General features: G+C 45.4%; 1 protein-coding gene across 1 annotated transcript in view; it reads left to right on the top strand.

The window, feature by feature from the left end:
* The window catches only part of tmem108 (transmembrane protein 108), a 38,917-nt gene that overhangs the window by 21,326 nt on the left and 3,216 nt on the right, over window positions 1–14,375 (top strand). Inside the window, exons 2-3 of the mRNA XM_034572370.1 lie at window positions 3,548–3,631; window positions 13,013–14,263. Coding sequence (XP_034428261.1) covers window positions 3,592–3,631; window positions 13,013–14,263 — 1,291 coding nt within the window. The 5' untranslated portion in view covers window positions 3,548–3,591. The remainder of the gene's footprint in view (window positions 1–3,547; window positions 3,632–13,012; window positions 14,264–14,375) is intronic.

Genomic DNA, 14,375 nt, shown 5'->3' with positions numbered 1-14,375 from the left:
CAGAATAGAGGGAAGTCCAAAATTAAAACCATTGTTATCCCTGCGGCCGGTGGCCGCGGAGGGAGATGGAGTGACAGGCGTAATACACTGTGCCGTCTCCGGTGACCTTGGCTGTGGCCTGTAGTCTGTGGCCGCTCCATGCTCACCGTTCAGAGCTGCTGTCGGGGACCTTCAGACCTGTCACTGGATTTCTCACTCTGCCTGTGGTGAGTGAGAAATCATGTGATCCCACATCTCCCTTCTTTCTTTACCCAATTCTGTTCAAGCCCCAAAACGTCCTTGTGAATGAATTTGAATATCACTACTATTAGGGTTGCTATGGTGACGGCTGCCGTCTGTGTGCATGTCAGTTGCCATGCAACTTTTTTTTCTCCCTCCTCTGCAGGAAGCCGGGCTGCAACGTACAAAGTGCAAAGCTGACACGGTGAATGTATTTTTACCTGTGAATCTATTATTATCTGTTATTGCCGAAGTCAGTGTTGATCTCTGGTGTGTTCTCCTTCTTTTGTCTTCATGAGAGGCAGAGGAGGATGTTCTTCTCTAAGTTTGCCCAATTGGAAATGACCAGTTCTTAACTGATAACACATTATTTTACTGGGAGGGGAAGTAAATTTAAATTACAGGGACAAATTAATTCCTGTATCTACAGGATCTCTATGATCCTGTACCTGTATCTGCAGCCCGAGAGAAACAGCTCATACAGGTGGGGGTGTCTGTATATCTGCTGTACAGGTTGTTAAGCACCTTGGAAATGCAAAATTTGGGAAATATATTTTAAAATGAAACAAATTAATCACTCATACATCAGGGGAAAAAAAATCCAAAATAACAATCAAAACCAGACTGCAAAGCTGCTGACTAAACTGAAAATAAAGACAATAAATAAAACACCAACCGACAGAAACACCCACCCCGAGTATTCAACATGGTTTACAAACTTCAGGTTGCACAATAGTTTGGGCGTGTGTAGGTGGTTGGTGGTTTGGGACCAAGCCTGCTCTCATGTGCCAACACCATCTTGGTTTCTCATATATCCGCCAGGCAGCCAATCACCATCGAGCGAGCACCGACCACGTCCTCATACCTGCACACAATATTTGGATACAAGCACAGACACACGGCCACAGACACACACCTAACACACAGACAACACAAATGAACAACAGGACATTTTTAAGCCTCTATAGATAAAATGTTACTTGACTTGACATGGAGTTTCCTTCTTATGCTGCTCCCCTCCAGGTCTCATGCACTCAGACCATCAGGTGTTGCATTGGTGGAACATATTGTTGCTTTAGGTACTGGTGAGAAAATGAGATATACTGTAACACTGGAAGTCTAGTTTTACTTATAGATCCTTGACTTTGAAGTATGTTCTCAATGAAGTAGATTTTTTTCCTCACACCAGCTCCCGACATCTGTCTTCACCCTGCATCCATTCACCAAGCTGGAGTCTGTAGTAACACCTCTGAGGCACTGGACCTGAACCTGAACTCTCCACATCAAAAATCGAGTGTCTCCCCTCGACGCAACAGAACTGTCAGCAGTTTCCACTGAGCCTCTCATCCTGTCGGGGGTGTTTTGGCAGAGGCGCGACCCTGACTTGTCGTCCTGTGTTATCTTGTACCTGCATGTGTGTGACTGTGCGTAGAGCTGAACTCTGATTCAGCTCCCCAGCAGGAGAACGCTCTTTGTCCACATGCAGCTTGTCCTCAACAGAAATGCTCTGTGATAACGAGCACAAATGAAATGCTCCCTGTCACTAGGTCTTCTTCTTCTTCACTCCCCCCTACCCAGCTTCCCCCTGCCTCGCCCCTTGTGCCCTGCAAATTAGAGCGTGTCTACGAGACCACGCCGGCGTGGCAGCAGCTGATGAGGTGTAATCACCGTGGAAAGGCTCAGCTGCTCTCTTCACACCCTGCCATTGAGCTCATTAGACCAGGAACACGATGCAAAATATATTAAACCACAGACAGACAGTGATGTCTCTGAAGCATCATGTTGGTGAGGGGAGGCAGGAAGGGTTTTGCAGCTTGTGTCAATTCTTCAGATGCAGAGATGGGAAAAAAATCCTTTTCTGCTCCTGGTACGTCTGTATTCTTGCAGCCTCATCTTTTTTGCAGTTAACAGCGCTATATTATGACTGAGCCCTTTGTATAGTCCCAGCTGTGACTTAAGAGACATAGTGAGCATCACTTTTTTTACTTTACAAGAACAGAATTTTGTGCAAATGTCATGTCAAAGTGTGACGGTTTAGTTCCATATTTTAGTTTTTTTTTCTGTGCAATAGACAAGTAGAGCCAGGAGGAGAGAGAGAGAGAGAAGTGGTTTTCCAATTTGTCATTTGATGCCCTGCTGTGGCCCATATTTAATGCTTTTTATTTCCCCTTGGTGGGAGGCTAACACCCCTGAAGTCAATTACAATTTCATGCAATTATTCAGTGAGATGGATGGATAGATAGATAGATAGATAGATGGATAGATAGATAGATAGACAGATAGACAGATAGACAGATAGATGCTGAAATATTCTGTGTGTGCATAGCTACTTTATATCTCCACATAGTTACCAACTATAAAAGGTTGCCTCAATGGCAGCGATATAAACAGGATGAGTCAGATGTGGTGTATCGCGTCCTCTCAGTTTATACGACTTAAAGCCTCGTGAACGGATTAGTATCTGTTCCTTTTGTTGTCGTCCTTCTCATCTCGCACATCTCCCACAGAAACAGAGGTTGCCTGCAACCAGACCCCTCGTCCTGGGAGGCACAAATCCAATTTCACACGTCCCACTCACAACAGATTATTCATGCAGGTATAGGGTGAAGGATGCTTAGGTGTGTGTGTGTGTGTGTGTGTGTGTGTGTGTGTGTGTGTGTGTGTGTGTCTGTGTGTGTGTGTGTGTGTGTGTGTGTGTGTGTGTTCAAATACACGTTTACGAGGATTTAGCGGGTGAGTGGCGTGTGCATGCGTCTTGCCCAAGACTATTTGCCCCGAAAGAAGCAAACATGCACACAAACAGATGCACACACTCCCCCAGTGGGAGATTATATGCGTGTGTGTGTGTGTGTGTGTGTGTGTGTGTGTGGCCTTTCATTTAGCAGCAGGCCATCAGTGAGTCATTCTCCTTAAGAGCACTCTTGGGTACTTGTGTCGCTGACACACAAGCAGTGGTGATTTCCGAACACGGCTCACTGGTCAATGTTTAATGCTCAGTAATTGGTTCTTCTGACCATCACAGCCTGGAGGATGCCAGCAGCTGAGGCCGACCTCCACCGCTGCCGTCCTACAGGCTTTTTCTTGTAAAATATTGGTTATGTATGATCCAGTTAATCCGCTGTGAGAGGTAACTGCTGCCTGACGGTCATTACATGGATTAAACTGTCAAAGTTGAGCTTCGCAATCTTCCTTCTTTGTGTCTACTCCACTTAAACCCACCTTGACATAATCACAGTGCATCACACTGAAACTGTACCAGGACTTGAATGTGATTTTCATACCTGAGTTTCCTCTAACCTCTCTCTCTCTCTCTCTCTCTCTTTACCAGAGAGCCATGAGCACTGTGGAGGAGGAGCCGGATCACATGATACCATGAAGACGAGCCTGCAGGTCCTTCGCTGCCAGCTGCTGAGTGAGTGGACCAAGGGTGGGGGGGCATCAACCAGGGGCTCGCATGCCAGGGGGCAGAACAGGACAATTTTTTCAATTTTAATTTATGAACCTATTCATAAGCTATGAATTATATAGAAACTCTTGTGTAGAATATAATATATCAACTATGTTCGGGCAACAGACTTTGGCCCATGTGAGAAATTTTGTTTGCGTTTCAGCCTCTTCTGTATCAGCAAATACCATGTTCGACATATTGGAGCACATAGCAGTATGTATCAAAACCACTGTGATGGTCCTGTTGGGAACTGGTAATTACATTAACTCCCACGGACAAGACATGGAGAGCGCAGACGCTGTCATCAATCTGTTTGTCAGACCAAATAATGAAATCTCAGATGAGTCATTTGTAGAAACAATCGTTTTTAAGTCCATTTATAGATCGGGGGAGGAAAAACATTTCTTTGATTTGCTTCGGGCGTTACCTCCCGTTCTGCACATGAACGAAACCTTATTCGTCTGTTGCTGGAGACCCTGATAAACGTCGTCAGGCAATCACACGCTGTACATTCAGTTGCTGAATCACTTTAGCTCTTGTTGTTCCTTGAGCCTGTGCTGCTTTAGATTCAGAGGACAGGATCAAGGCTCTGGGACTGGATCTACAAAGCTCTGGCAGACGACCAGCGCTGAATGTCACATGAATATGGAACGCTGGGGGGGGTCAGTCTGGGACCCAGCAGACCCACCAGGACGGTTCGCTAAAGAGGCCGATGATATCTGGTATTTTTCCCTCAAGCTCCACCTCGGGCCTGTGCCGCCTCTGACAAATCTGACTCAATCCCTCAGAAGTGTGAGCGATGTGCGTTAAGCTGCGGCAGAGGTGGAGCAAGGTGACTTTAATCTAAAGGTCTGAGTCAAAAGCTGCGGCGCCTTGTATACAGTTTATATTAACACCATATATTCAAGCCTCTCTCGTCCAGATAAATCCAACCACACTTTACTTTCACGCATTCTGCTGAAGTCTGCCTCCCCGTACACTCCCGTTAGGTTCGTCTCTTTACAGTGTGCAGAGCTAAGATGCCCACCTGAGATTTCTGTCTCTGTGCCGCACGGAGACATTTCTCATTTGTCCCCGGGGACCGGCCATCTGCAGGAGACAGATGTGCTTTAACATCCCACAGCCGCAGGCGAGAGAGAAGGTGCTGCAGATAGAGGAGAAATAAGACGGATGATCCTACGTCACGACGGGCATCGTTTTGCTCTGGTCACCCTCTGTGCTGTTTTTGGCTCCTCTGTCTTCCAAGCTCCCCGACAACCCCTCTGCATTACACACCTGAATCCATGGAGAGGAGTCATCATTTGTTTCGAGCAAATTAGAATTTGTCTGGCAGCTCGGCCTTCAAAGCAAAGCCCGATAAATAAGCCAGTCGATTCCAAATGTCTATCGAAAGGTGCAAATTGCGTTTTGAAGTCGGCTCCGGAAAAAAACAAGAATAATAACTTGGCAGAGCAGTTGGTGTGAATTGTAAATAAGTACACGAGGCTTGAGCTTTTGTCTTGTGTGATTAACGTGCGTTGTTGCAAACGTTCGTGCTCTTTTTAAAGCCGCCAACGACAGCAGGAATGTTGAAATTCTCAATGTTTGGGGACATAAATGGAGTTGTTTTAAAGCCGGCAATTCAGTGTTCTCCCCAGCTTCCAGACAACTTCCTGTTTAACGTTTCTCCTTCCTGTCAGATCCGCTGCTGCTGTCACAGTCGCTGTAGCTAAATCATTATCCCAGTAAATAGCACAAGGCTCTTTGTTGTGCTTGTTTTCGTGTTTTCTCCCTGCGCCTGATCCTCAGATAAACACGTCTGTTTTTCAAAGCCGCTGCAACCTGACAGACAATTTGCGGAGCATTCAAACAGGAAGCCATTATCCTGTTACGAAAGCTCCCCCTCTTATCGCGGGGCTCACATCTGTAGAGCCCACCGGCTCCACCCCTGCACCACTCCGCCCATCCAGTCCTCCTCCAGGACGGTCCCAGTGGTCCACAGGATGTGCCCTATCTGTCCGTTCAACCCCCCCCACGGGACAGACGCTCTACCCAGAGTGGCAGAGGAACACACCCAAGAACAAACCAAAGGAATGTGTGTGTTTGTGCTTCTGTACAGGCGACACTATTTATACACCCATATGTCATTTCATCTTAATTGTGAAGAGTTGCATTCTTGAGCGATGAGCGTATTTCTTCAACATCAACAGGAAGTTTCCTTTTAGGGTGAAACATGTGTTCAACCTGCCACTTTATTGTAACATCGGTGGATAAAGGATAAATAATAAATGTGGTAATTTGACCAGGTTTAGTAAAATACCAGATTTGGTAAAATGATCTAACCTCTGCTAAATTTTTGCATTAATATTGTATCGAATTAAATAACATTACCTCACTTTGAACTTTGCCTTATGTTTAATCCAGCCTGGATGACTCATGTACTTGCTGAACGCAGGAAGTATTTGAAGTAGTACTCTTGTAGTAAAGGGGTAGAGCTTATTGTAAAGAAAGTACAGTAGTAATTGCAGTTGGATTAGTTGAGATTTAGTAGTAAATGTTATTTGTAGTAGTTGTAATTGCTGTAATCGTTAAAGGGGGTTACAGGTGTAGCAGCAGCTGTAATTGATATGGATACAGTATTAATAGTTGTAGTACTACTAGTGGTTGTGCAGTGTCGTAGTAGTAATGGTAGAGGAGGCAGTATTGACAGAACTGGAGTGGATCTATTGGCAGAAGAGCAGCGGGTCCACTGAAGTCAGTCTGTGCCGACAGCGCTCCGTCCAGGCGTGATAATCCAATCTCACCAGCAGTTAGTCAGACAACTCTCACGTCACGCTGCTGATAAAGAGGTTCGTCCACTTGAGGCTGATGCATCTGATCTGTGTCTGTGTCTCGTCCCGACGTCAAAGCCTAAAATGAAAGGTTTGGACCAATTTAAACCAAAATCCCCCATTTAAGACTCACGGTTGCTTTGATTTGGGTCCGACAGCCTTTATTTTCAAAAGCGAGAGGAGGATTTAGTGTTGAGAGAACAGAGCCGTGGTTCGTGTGTGTGCTGCTATGATGTGATATCGGCTCATTGGTATTCTGATGAACACCGTAGATAAAGCCCTCTCCATTTGCCCCAGGGGATTCGGGGGGGAATCCCATGGAGGTTTGTCAGGGTCTGTGGAGTTCTTATGATTACCATAAATGAGGCTGAATGTGATCCATGGAGAGGCGGCTGGGTGTTGAGGAGGACGTCCTTAATTACTGGTTATGGTCCAATGCCCGGGGGCATCCACACCAGCGGTTATGCGTGTTTATCCCATTAGATAATGAAGTGGACTCCCTTCACTTCTTTTACATTTACATTCTCAGGCGTGGAGGCACGTCAGGTATTAATGGTTTTCTCCAGAGTGGCAGGCAGAGGGTCGGTGTCTTGCTCAAGGGCATTTCTACATGATTATTGATGGACACTCGCACAGTTTAAGCATATATCTGTTATTTAAATACCTTCAGTTGTTGTTTAATGGGTCACAGTGGCTGTGAAGGTGAAGTCAAAAACAGAGAAAAACACACTTTTATCAACCAAAACTTCTCCAACTAAGACTCTAACACTATTTTTTGTGTTTTAGCTGATGATGATGATGATGATGATGATGATGATACGATTTCCTCAGATTATTCCAGAAGCAGTAAATCAAAAGTGTTGATGCCCAGTTGTTGTCTTTTCAAGGAAAGTGTCAGTGCAGTTTAGAGCTGAATCATCTTCCATTTGTGATTCCTCAAAGTCAACTCGATTTTCATCAGCTAACAGTTGACTTTTTTAAAATTTTGAATGTGTGCAACCTCTATCACGTATTTAATCTTAATACAGGTTTTTTATCAGTGTGTTGCAGTTTGATTTATTCAAGCGACCTTGGCCAGATTCTCGTAGGATTTCGTTCCCTGCGCTGCACAAACAGTTCTTTCATTATTCCGCGTCCTGCTGCCGGAGCAGTAACAGTCCAGAAGAACAACCTGACGAACCGTCACGAGCCTCATTGATGGATGATTTTGCAGCTTCTATTTTTGGCTTCCTGTTGAGTCTCCGATTCACACAGTGCCACTGGCAGCTGCCCACTGATGATGCGGCACAACCAGCCTGGCTCCAGCTCTTGCTTTGTCTGCAGATTGTGGCCGTGCACGTTCAAGCCACATCAATTTCAACCCCTGGAAGGAAAAGTAAATATCCCAACCTCCAAAGAAAGCGAGTGTAACCCCCCCCCTGAGGATTGATCACGCACTCAGGCGGGTGCACAAGCACTGATCGGCTGCATGCAACGCTAAGTGCTCCAATGTGATTGATTAGGCTGGAAGAGTCTCCTCAATGATCCAGTTCATCTGGAACGGGGTCTTTTGCGTACGAGTTGGTCCATGAAGGAAAAGGCAGACTTTCATCAGCAGGAGTAAATGTTATGATCCATCTCTCCGGTGTAACTTTAGACTCGGTGACACCCGCTCTCTTCACCGTCCCCTGACATTGAGTCTAATCGTGAACGATTGGCGGGACAAAGCCTGCGTTGGATCACTGCACAGGATCCTGCTTTGCAACATGATTTATTGATGTCCCTGACGACATCGATGGAGGACTTCGCCGAATGTCACCAGCTCCCTATGCATTCAAAAGAGCCCCAATTCAGCAGCTTTCCTGCATAATGTCATTTTAACTCGCTGTTGTTTGTCTCCATGATATTAGCATGTGCTGTTCTGAGGTGATGTGTTGGAGTGATACAGATACTGAGGGCAACAGGTTGGTGCGAGTGATAACAGTGTTCGCTGCGTGTCACCTCTCCTGCAGATGAAAGCAGTGGAAGGACAAAGGGAAAGAGCTGCTATTCAATGCAACAACTTTAATCTGCTCTCACCAGTTGCTGCTTGTGGGCGTTTTTTTTCATGCTTAAGGGAAAATCATAGCATGTCAGGCCAAAAATAGCCGATAGGCACAAAGAAATCCTGCTGAGTGTTGCTGAGCAAGACAAATCTCTCGCACCTTATTTTCCTTTGAATATCCTCTTTGATCCTCGGCCTAACGTGTGATTTTTCTTTTGTCCACGTCTTATCATGGATGTAACGCCCACACGTCTCTTACTCCACACTGCTCCTCTGGCCTTTCCACATTCCCCCCACCCCCCTGTCCAACCTCACTATTCTTCACCTTTTCCTTCCAATTTTCTCATGTTCTCCTCAGCGCTGCAACTCAATAATGGATGTTCATGAAGCCCAGTTCGCTTCTTGTGCCTTTTCAATCATGTCTCTTGTTAATTCACTCCCTGCGCCGGCCTCCCTGCTGCACGTCTTTGTGGAGGCAGGGGCCGGCCGCTCTGTCTGCGTTCGTCCAGCTTACGCTCTCACTCCATCAGCCAGGCGCACAGACGCTGTGACAAATTAGACCCATTCGTCTGCACGGCGCATGTTTGAAAACACTCAGATACACATGTAATCCCTGCACACGCACACATACATCCATCAATACGACAAATACTCTATAGAACAAAATAGACAGGGGTCTGTTTACTAATACATTCACAGCAGGTGGTTGGAAACCACACTGTTACTATGTCATGATAGTTAATATATAGATATTTATACATCACACAACATGACACATCGAATTCCAGTGAGAAATACTGCAGGGACTAAGAAAGGAACAAAGTGTCCCAACAAGCAACAGGTAGCCTGGGATACAAGTGGTAAACCCCCCCTCAAACAAGTAACAATGGTATCAGATAAAAAAATTAAATCAACACGTAAAATTCCTGTTGAAATAAAGAACCTCCCTCATTCAGGATATTAACAGCAGCTAATATTAGATGCAGATCTGCAGATTACAGGCAAAGCTTCACTTCTATATCAAGACAGTATTTAAGTATTCTAAGTATTATTTACCAGCCATAGACACCATGTGGACACACATATTATTACCTTAGCTGCGTATTGCGTTGTTATTATGTCCCTTTGCAATTTTGTGATGGACAAATCAGAGGATGTGGTCGTGTTTGTGTGTGTGTGTGTGTGTGTGTGTGTGTGTGTGTGTGTGTGTCAGTGTGAGTGTGTGAGTGTTTACTTTGCCCATTTATTTTATGACTGTGTTTGTAAAGGGAGTCTGGGCTTTATGTTTTATTCAGCAGCAGCAGGTTGCCAGGTTGTGACAGTTCTAGGTACTGATTGAAGATGTGAGTCCAGGCAGACCTCAGCCTGGTAAACGTCCTCTCTCTTAACTGCCCTCTGCTTTTAAATCTACTTGCTTTAGCTTTAAAAAACACAATTAATATTCTCCCTTGTTTGCAGCTGTTTAAATATTAAATATATGTCATGTGAGGTGGCTTTGCAATCTTATGACATAATATCACACCGATGACTTTTTGTCATAGTGATGCTTTTATTTAGTCTTTTATTTAGCTGAAGACAGCCAGTGGCCGGATTATGTTCATCCCATCCTTGTGAACGTGATATCTCAAGAAGGCCTTCAGGGAATTTCCTGAGATTTAGTACAAACGTTCACTTGGACTCGTGCATGAACTGTTTCGATTTTGGTGCTCAAAGGTTAAAGGTCAAGGTCGCTGTGACCTCACAAAACATATTTTTTGCCTTGTGAACGCAACGTTCCAGAAACACCTGCAGGCAATTCTTTCAAATTTCGTAAAACTCTTTAGTTGGACTCAAAGATGAACTGATAAGATTTTGGTGTTCAAAGGTCGAAGTTGACCTCACATGAGTCAGTAAAAAGAACGTATATCGACTGAAACTGTAATAGTTGATGGCAATTCTAGTTGTTCCTGCACCTTCTTCGTGAATACTTCGGGAAACGTAATGTCTAGCGAGCTTTATCCTCAGAATTTGCCCTAATGTGACCACTCGTCACATTACCAATGATCAACAACAGCCCATGCACCTAAACCTTGATAGGGTGCGTTTGCCTGTTGTTCCATTTCCCTGCCCAAATGATCATCTCAGCCAAGACGAGCGGTCATAAATCAAGGATGGCCATGTGTGTTATCTCCGCAGATATGGGTCTGGAGTGGGCTCCGCGGATTAGAGACGTGACAGGCGTGGTTAATGGAAGGCAGGACCTGGACCCTCTCTCCTGTTGTAGTCTATGTGACTGAGTATGGAGGAATATGATTAATGATTTAGCCACCGAGTTTAAATAGTCAGTGCTTTGGGGTTCTGCTGTGCTGTAATTTAAAAACCTCCGGTGAACAAGGAGGAAAGGGACAGAGACACTTTCTATGGTAAAGAAATGTGAGATTAATGATATTAACTGTGGCTGGTGGTTTTTGTAAATTGCTCTTTTCCCTTTATTCTGTCTTTTTCGTGCCCTTTCGCTTCGTAGATGTTCGACAAATTTCTCCTCTCACCTCTCCTCCCATTTCCTTCTCCTCTGCTCCCCTTGGAAATGGAAAATTTGGTTTCCATAGTTACAGAAGGAGCACCATAGAGATGGTCACAACATCGAGGTCACATGTTGCTGTAGTCAGTGGGTTTTGAAAGACTTTAGTTTTTTTAGGGGGGTTATTAATGCCAGAATAATGCAGTCTAATAATAAATATGTACATATACATGTTCTTAATTTTCCTTTGTCTGCTGAGGTCTGAGGACGAAAGCAAGATATGCATCCAGGCCTGTGGAGTCAATGTGCATCTATAACACTACTGCTTATTAGCATATAGTTCTATTCCAGTGAATATTATTACAGGATAAGGTTGTATAATACATTTTTCTTATTTTCAATATAGTGATGCAAGTATTTCCTGTGTAGATAAACGCCTGATATATCTTCCTCCTTCCTGCTGAAGCTCCATCATTAAAATATTAAACATACATCATTAACGCTTCTGTTACACTGGATTTTCCTTCATTATTACAAACATGGGCATCTCACTCATTGACAAAACAAATATGTGGTCACTCCGTGGCTGAAAATGCTCCCTAGAGAGTGTACAACGATATAGTTGTGACCTATTCCATCTTCAGTAGGAATGATTGTCTTTGGGCTGAGTGCCACCGGCAGCTTTGAGAGGTGGGAAAGTGTTGAATGACGAGCTAACACGTTGTTTGGCTCTCTTCGTTGGATTTATTGTCATTAATGCAGCTTTCTCTCAGACAGGAATTGAAATGATATTGATGCATGTTCGTTTCCCGAACGCTCGATGTGAGCTCCGCTAATGTGTCACATCACTCGTGTGTAACAGTGTCAATAAGGGACAGAGGGGAGGGCGCAAAGGGGAAATTAATAAGCAATAGCACGTTCATCTCTCTGTGACTTCCTTGCTGTCTGGTTAACATAATAGGACCGATATTCCCCACAGGCACCTGCTAATGACTTGTCACTACACAGCCGCCTTATGGGATTGAGCTGAAAAGAAGTGAATCTGTCAGGCTGTCTGAGATGGTTTTAGCATGTTAAGTAGGCTCCTCTGACACCATCACGACTTTATCCTGTGGCTTCACTGTAAAAAGATTTAAATATTAATGCTTCACCACTGCACCAACATCACATTGCATACCTGTGTCATTTGGCAAAAACATGTTGTTTTGATTAAATCAATCATTCATGTGGTGTAAGAGAAGAAAAGCACATTCGTTTTTGATGTTTTGGGCTTTTCCCTGACCTTTTCTTTTTTTTGTGTGAAATATCAGATGATTTGTTATTTAAATTAAACCAACCTAGAGCTCATGGAGACCTCAGAAGGCATTATTCTTTTGTAAGGAATTTTCCTCTTAAATACTCTTGCTCAATGTCGGCTAGAACCCTCAAAACGATAAGCCGTATTTATAGATAATGGATGGATGGAATAACTTTTCGTTGTGGCATGAAAATAAACCTGTTCTTGGCAACACTGGATCATATTAACCTTATTTTTGAAAATGGAAAGTTATTAAAACTGCAGGAAAATAATGATCACATTTAATTTTGAAGACAAGTTTAAATATTCAGTGATTTTGTGCAGGATTATTTGGCAAATTAAAATCGAATAATTACCTCAGTATGAAAGTGACAACAACAACACATCTCTGGTAAAGACTGAGACATCCCACTGGTCTGATGTCTCCTTATACATGTACAGTTACACACAGTGGAACTCTTCCAGTGTTTGATGCAGTTAATAACGTAATCTTGTTAAACCAGGTGACGGACAAACACAGCGGTTCATTAGATTAAAGGGTGAGAGGTGCAACGAATGTGTGGTAAAGCTGCACGTCTCTCTCTGAACACCTGAGCAGTCGGTTCCATCTGCAGCAGAACACGTTGAAAATACACACGTACATGGAAATATTAATTTATCAAAGTAAAGGACATTCTGTGTTATCATGGACTGACCATCATCTTTCTCTCTGCAGGTGTTCTAGCATTCCTAGCACTGCCAGTAGGACTGGTTTCATCAGCACAGGAGCTGTACCTCAGCCAGACGTCCCAGGACTCTGTCTCCATGGCAGCCGCCCACAGCGCCCCCTCGTCTCCCTCCGAACCCCCCCACCTGGACTGGCGTCAGGAAGGCTCCGGTAGCGGGGAATGGTCGTCCAAAGGAGGTACTCAACCAACAGGCGTCATCCTCCCTCCTCGTGTTTTCTACCCGTCAACCTGGCCTCACACGACCCAAATCTCCAACCTGCATGAAGACCCTCCTGTTCATGAAACAATTACTGTCATGCCACACACGTGGAGCACTGGAAGCTGGGTTAATCAGCCCCAGGAGTCCAGCTCTGATGGAAGCCGAGGCCAAATGAATAAGTTGGTCAGGGTTTCTCAAGTCCACAACCCAGTTAGAGTCAATACAAACCAGGCCAGCGGCACAGCGCTCCCAAATATAGACATGGACTCTACTACCAGACGGGCTCCAAACCCCCTGGGTCTCATGTCCAGCTCTGGGTCAGACAGAGGAGATACACTTGCTCTAGAGCCTCACAAGTCGAGCGTGGAACAACCCACTGGCCCCATCCAGCACGTTCCAGATCTGCATCCCTCCTCGCTGTCCCATCCGTCAATACACAGTGACCGTGGCCTGAAACTCGGGGAGCATGCTCGGGGGGTTCCAGGGGTGGCTGCACACCACACCATCACCCTGAGGGAGGTGCATGCAGGGGCCGAGTCCCCCACCGACGAGCTGGTGGTAGTAGACCCACAGGCGAGGTCTGCTTCTCCGCTCGAGAGCCCACCAGAGAATCAAACCTCTACTGGCTCCACCCCAGCCCTGTCTACTGAGCAGGGCTTTAAGGATCACACAGTCAACCACACTGCACCCATCGAGATCATCACCGAGGAGGGTCATGGTCGGGTTTCCCAAGGTAACGGCACAGACAATCCTCCTCTGAGACAGGGGCTGGGGAATGTAACCACGTACGGAGGGCTGCTCCCCAACGGCAGCTCGGCCGAGGGGGCGCCTGCTAAGGGGAACAGCTCTGAGGACGCTTCCACCGCCAGCAGGAACTTCCTCAACAGGCAGGTGCCCGCCACCACCCAGGACCCCTGGACACCCGGCAACAGCTCAGACCCCACCGTGGACTCCCCGTCGTCCCGCATGACCATCTGCCTGAGCAGGATGGACATCGTGTGGATCGTGCTGGCCATCAGCGTGCCCGTGTCCTCATGTTGTAAGTAAAGTCTGTGCAGCTTTAAAAGAGATTGCTGACCTTCACGAAAATTCATTACTGTCACTGATGATGAGCACTTTGACATTTCCAGGAACTGGATTATTTGGGTTGT

Source organism: Hippoglossus hippoglossus, chromosome 20 (genome assembly GCF_009819705.1).
Source record: "Hippoglossus hippoglossus isolate fHipHip1 chromosome 20, fHipHip1.pri, whole genome shotgun sequence".
Classification (NCBI taxonomy): domain Eukaryota; kingdom Metazoa; phylum Chordata; class Actinopteri; order Pleuronectiformes; family Pleuronectidae; genus Hippoglossus; species Hippoglossus hippoglossus.
This window is presented reverse-complemented; position numbering and strand designations above follow the sequence as displayed.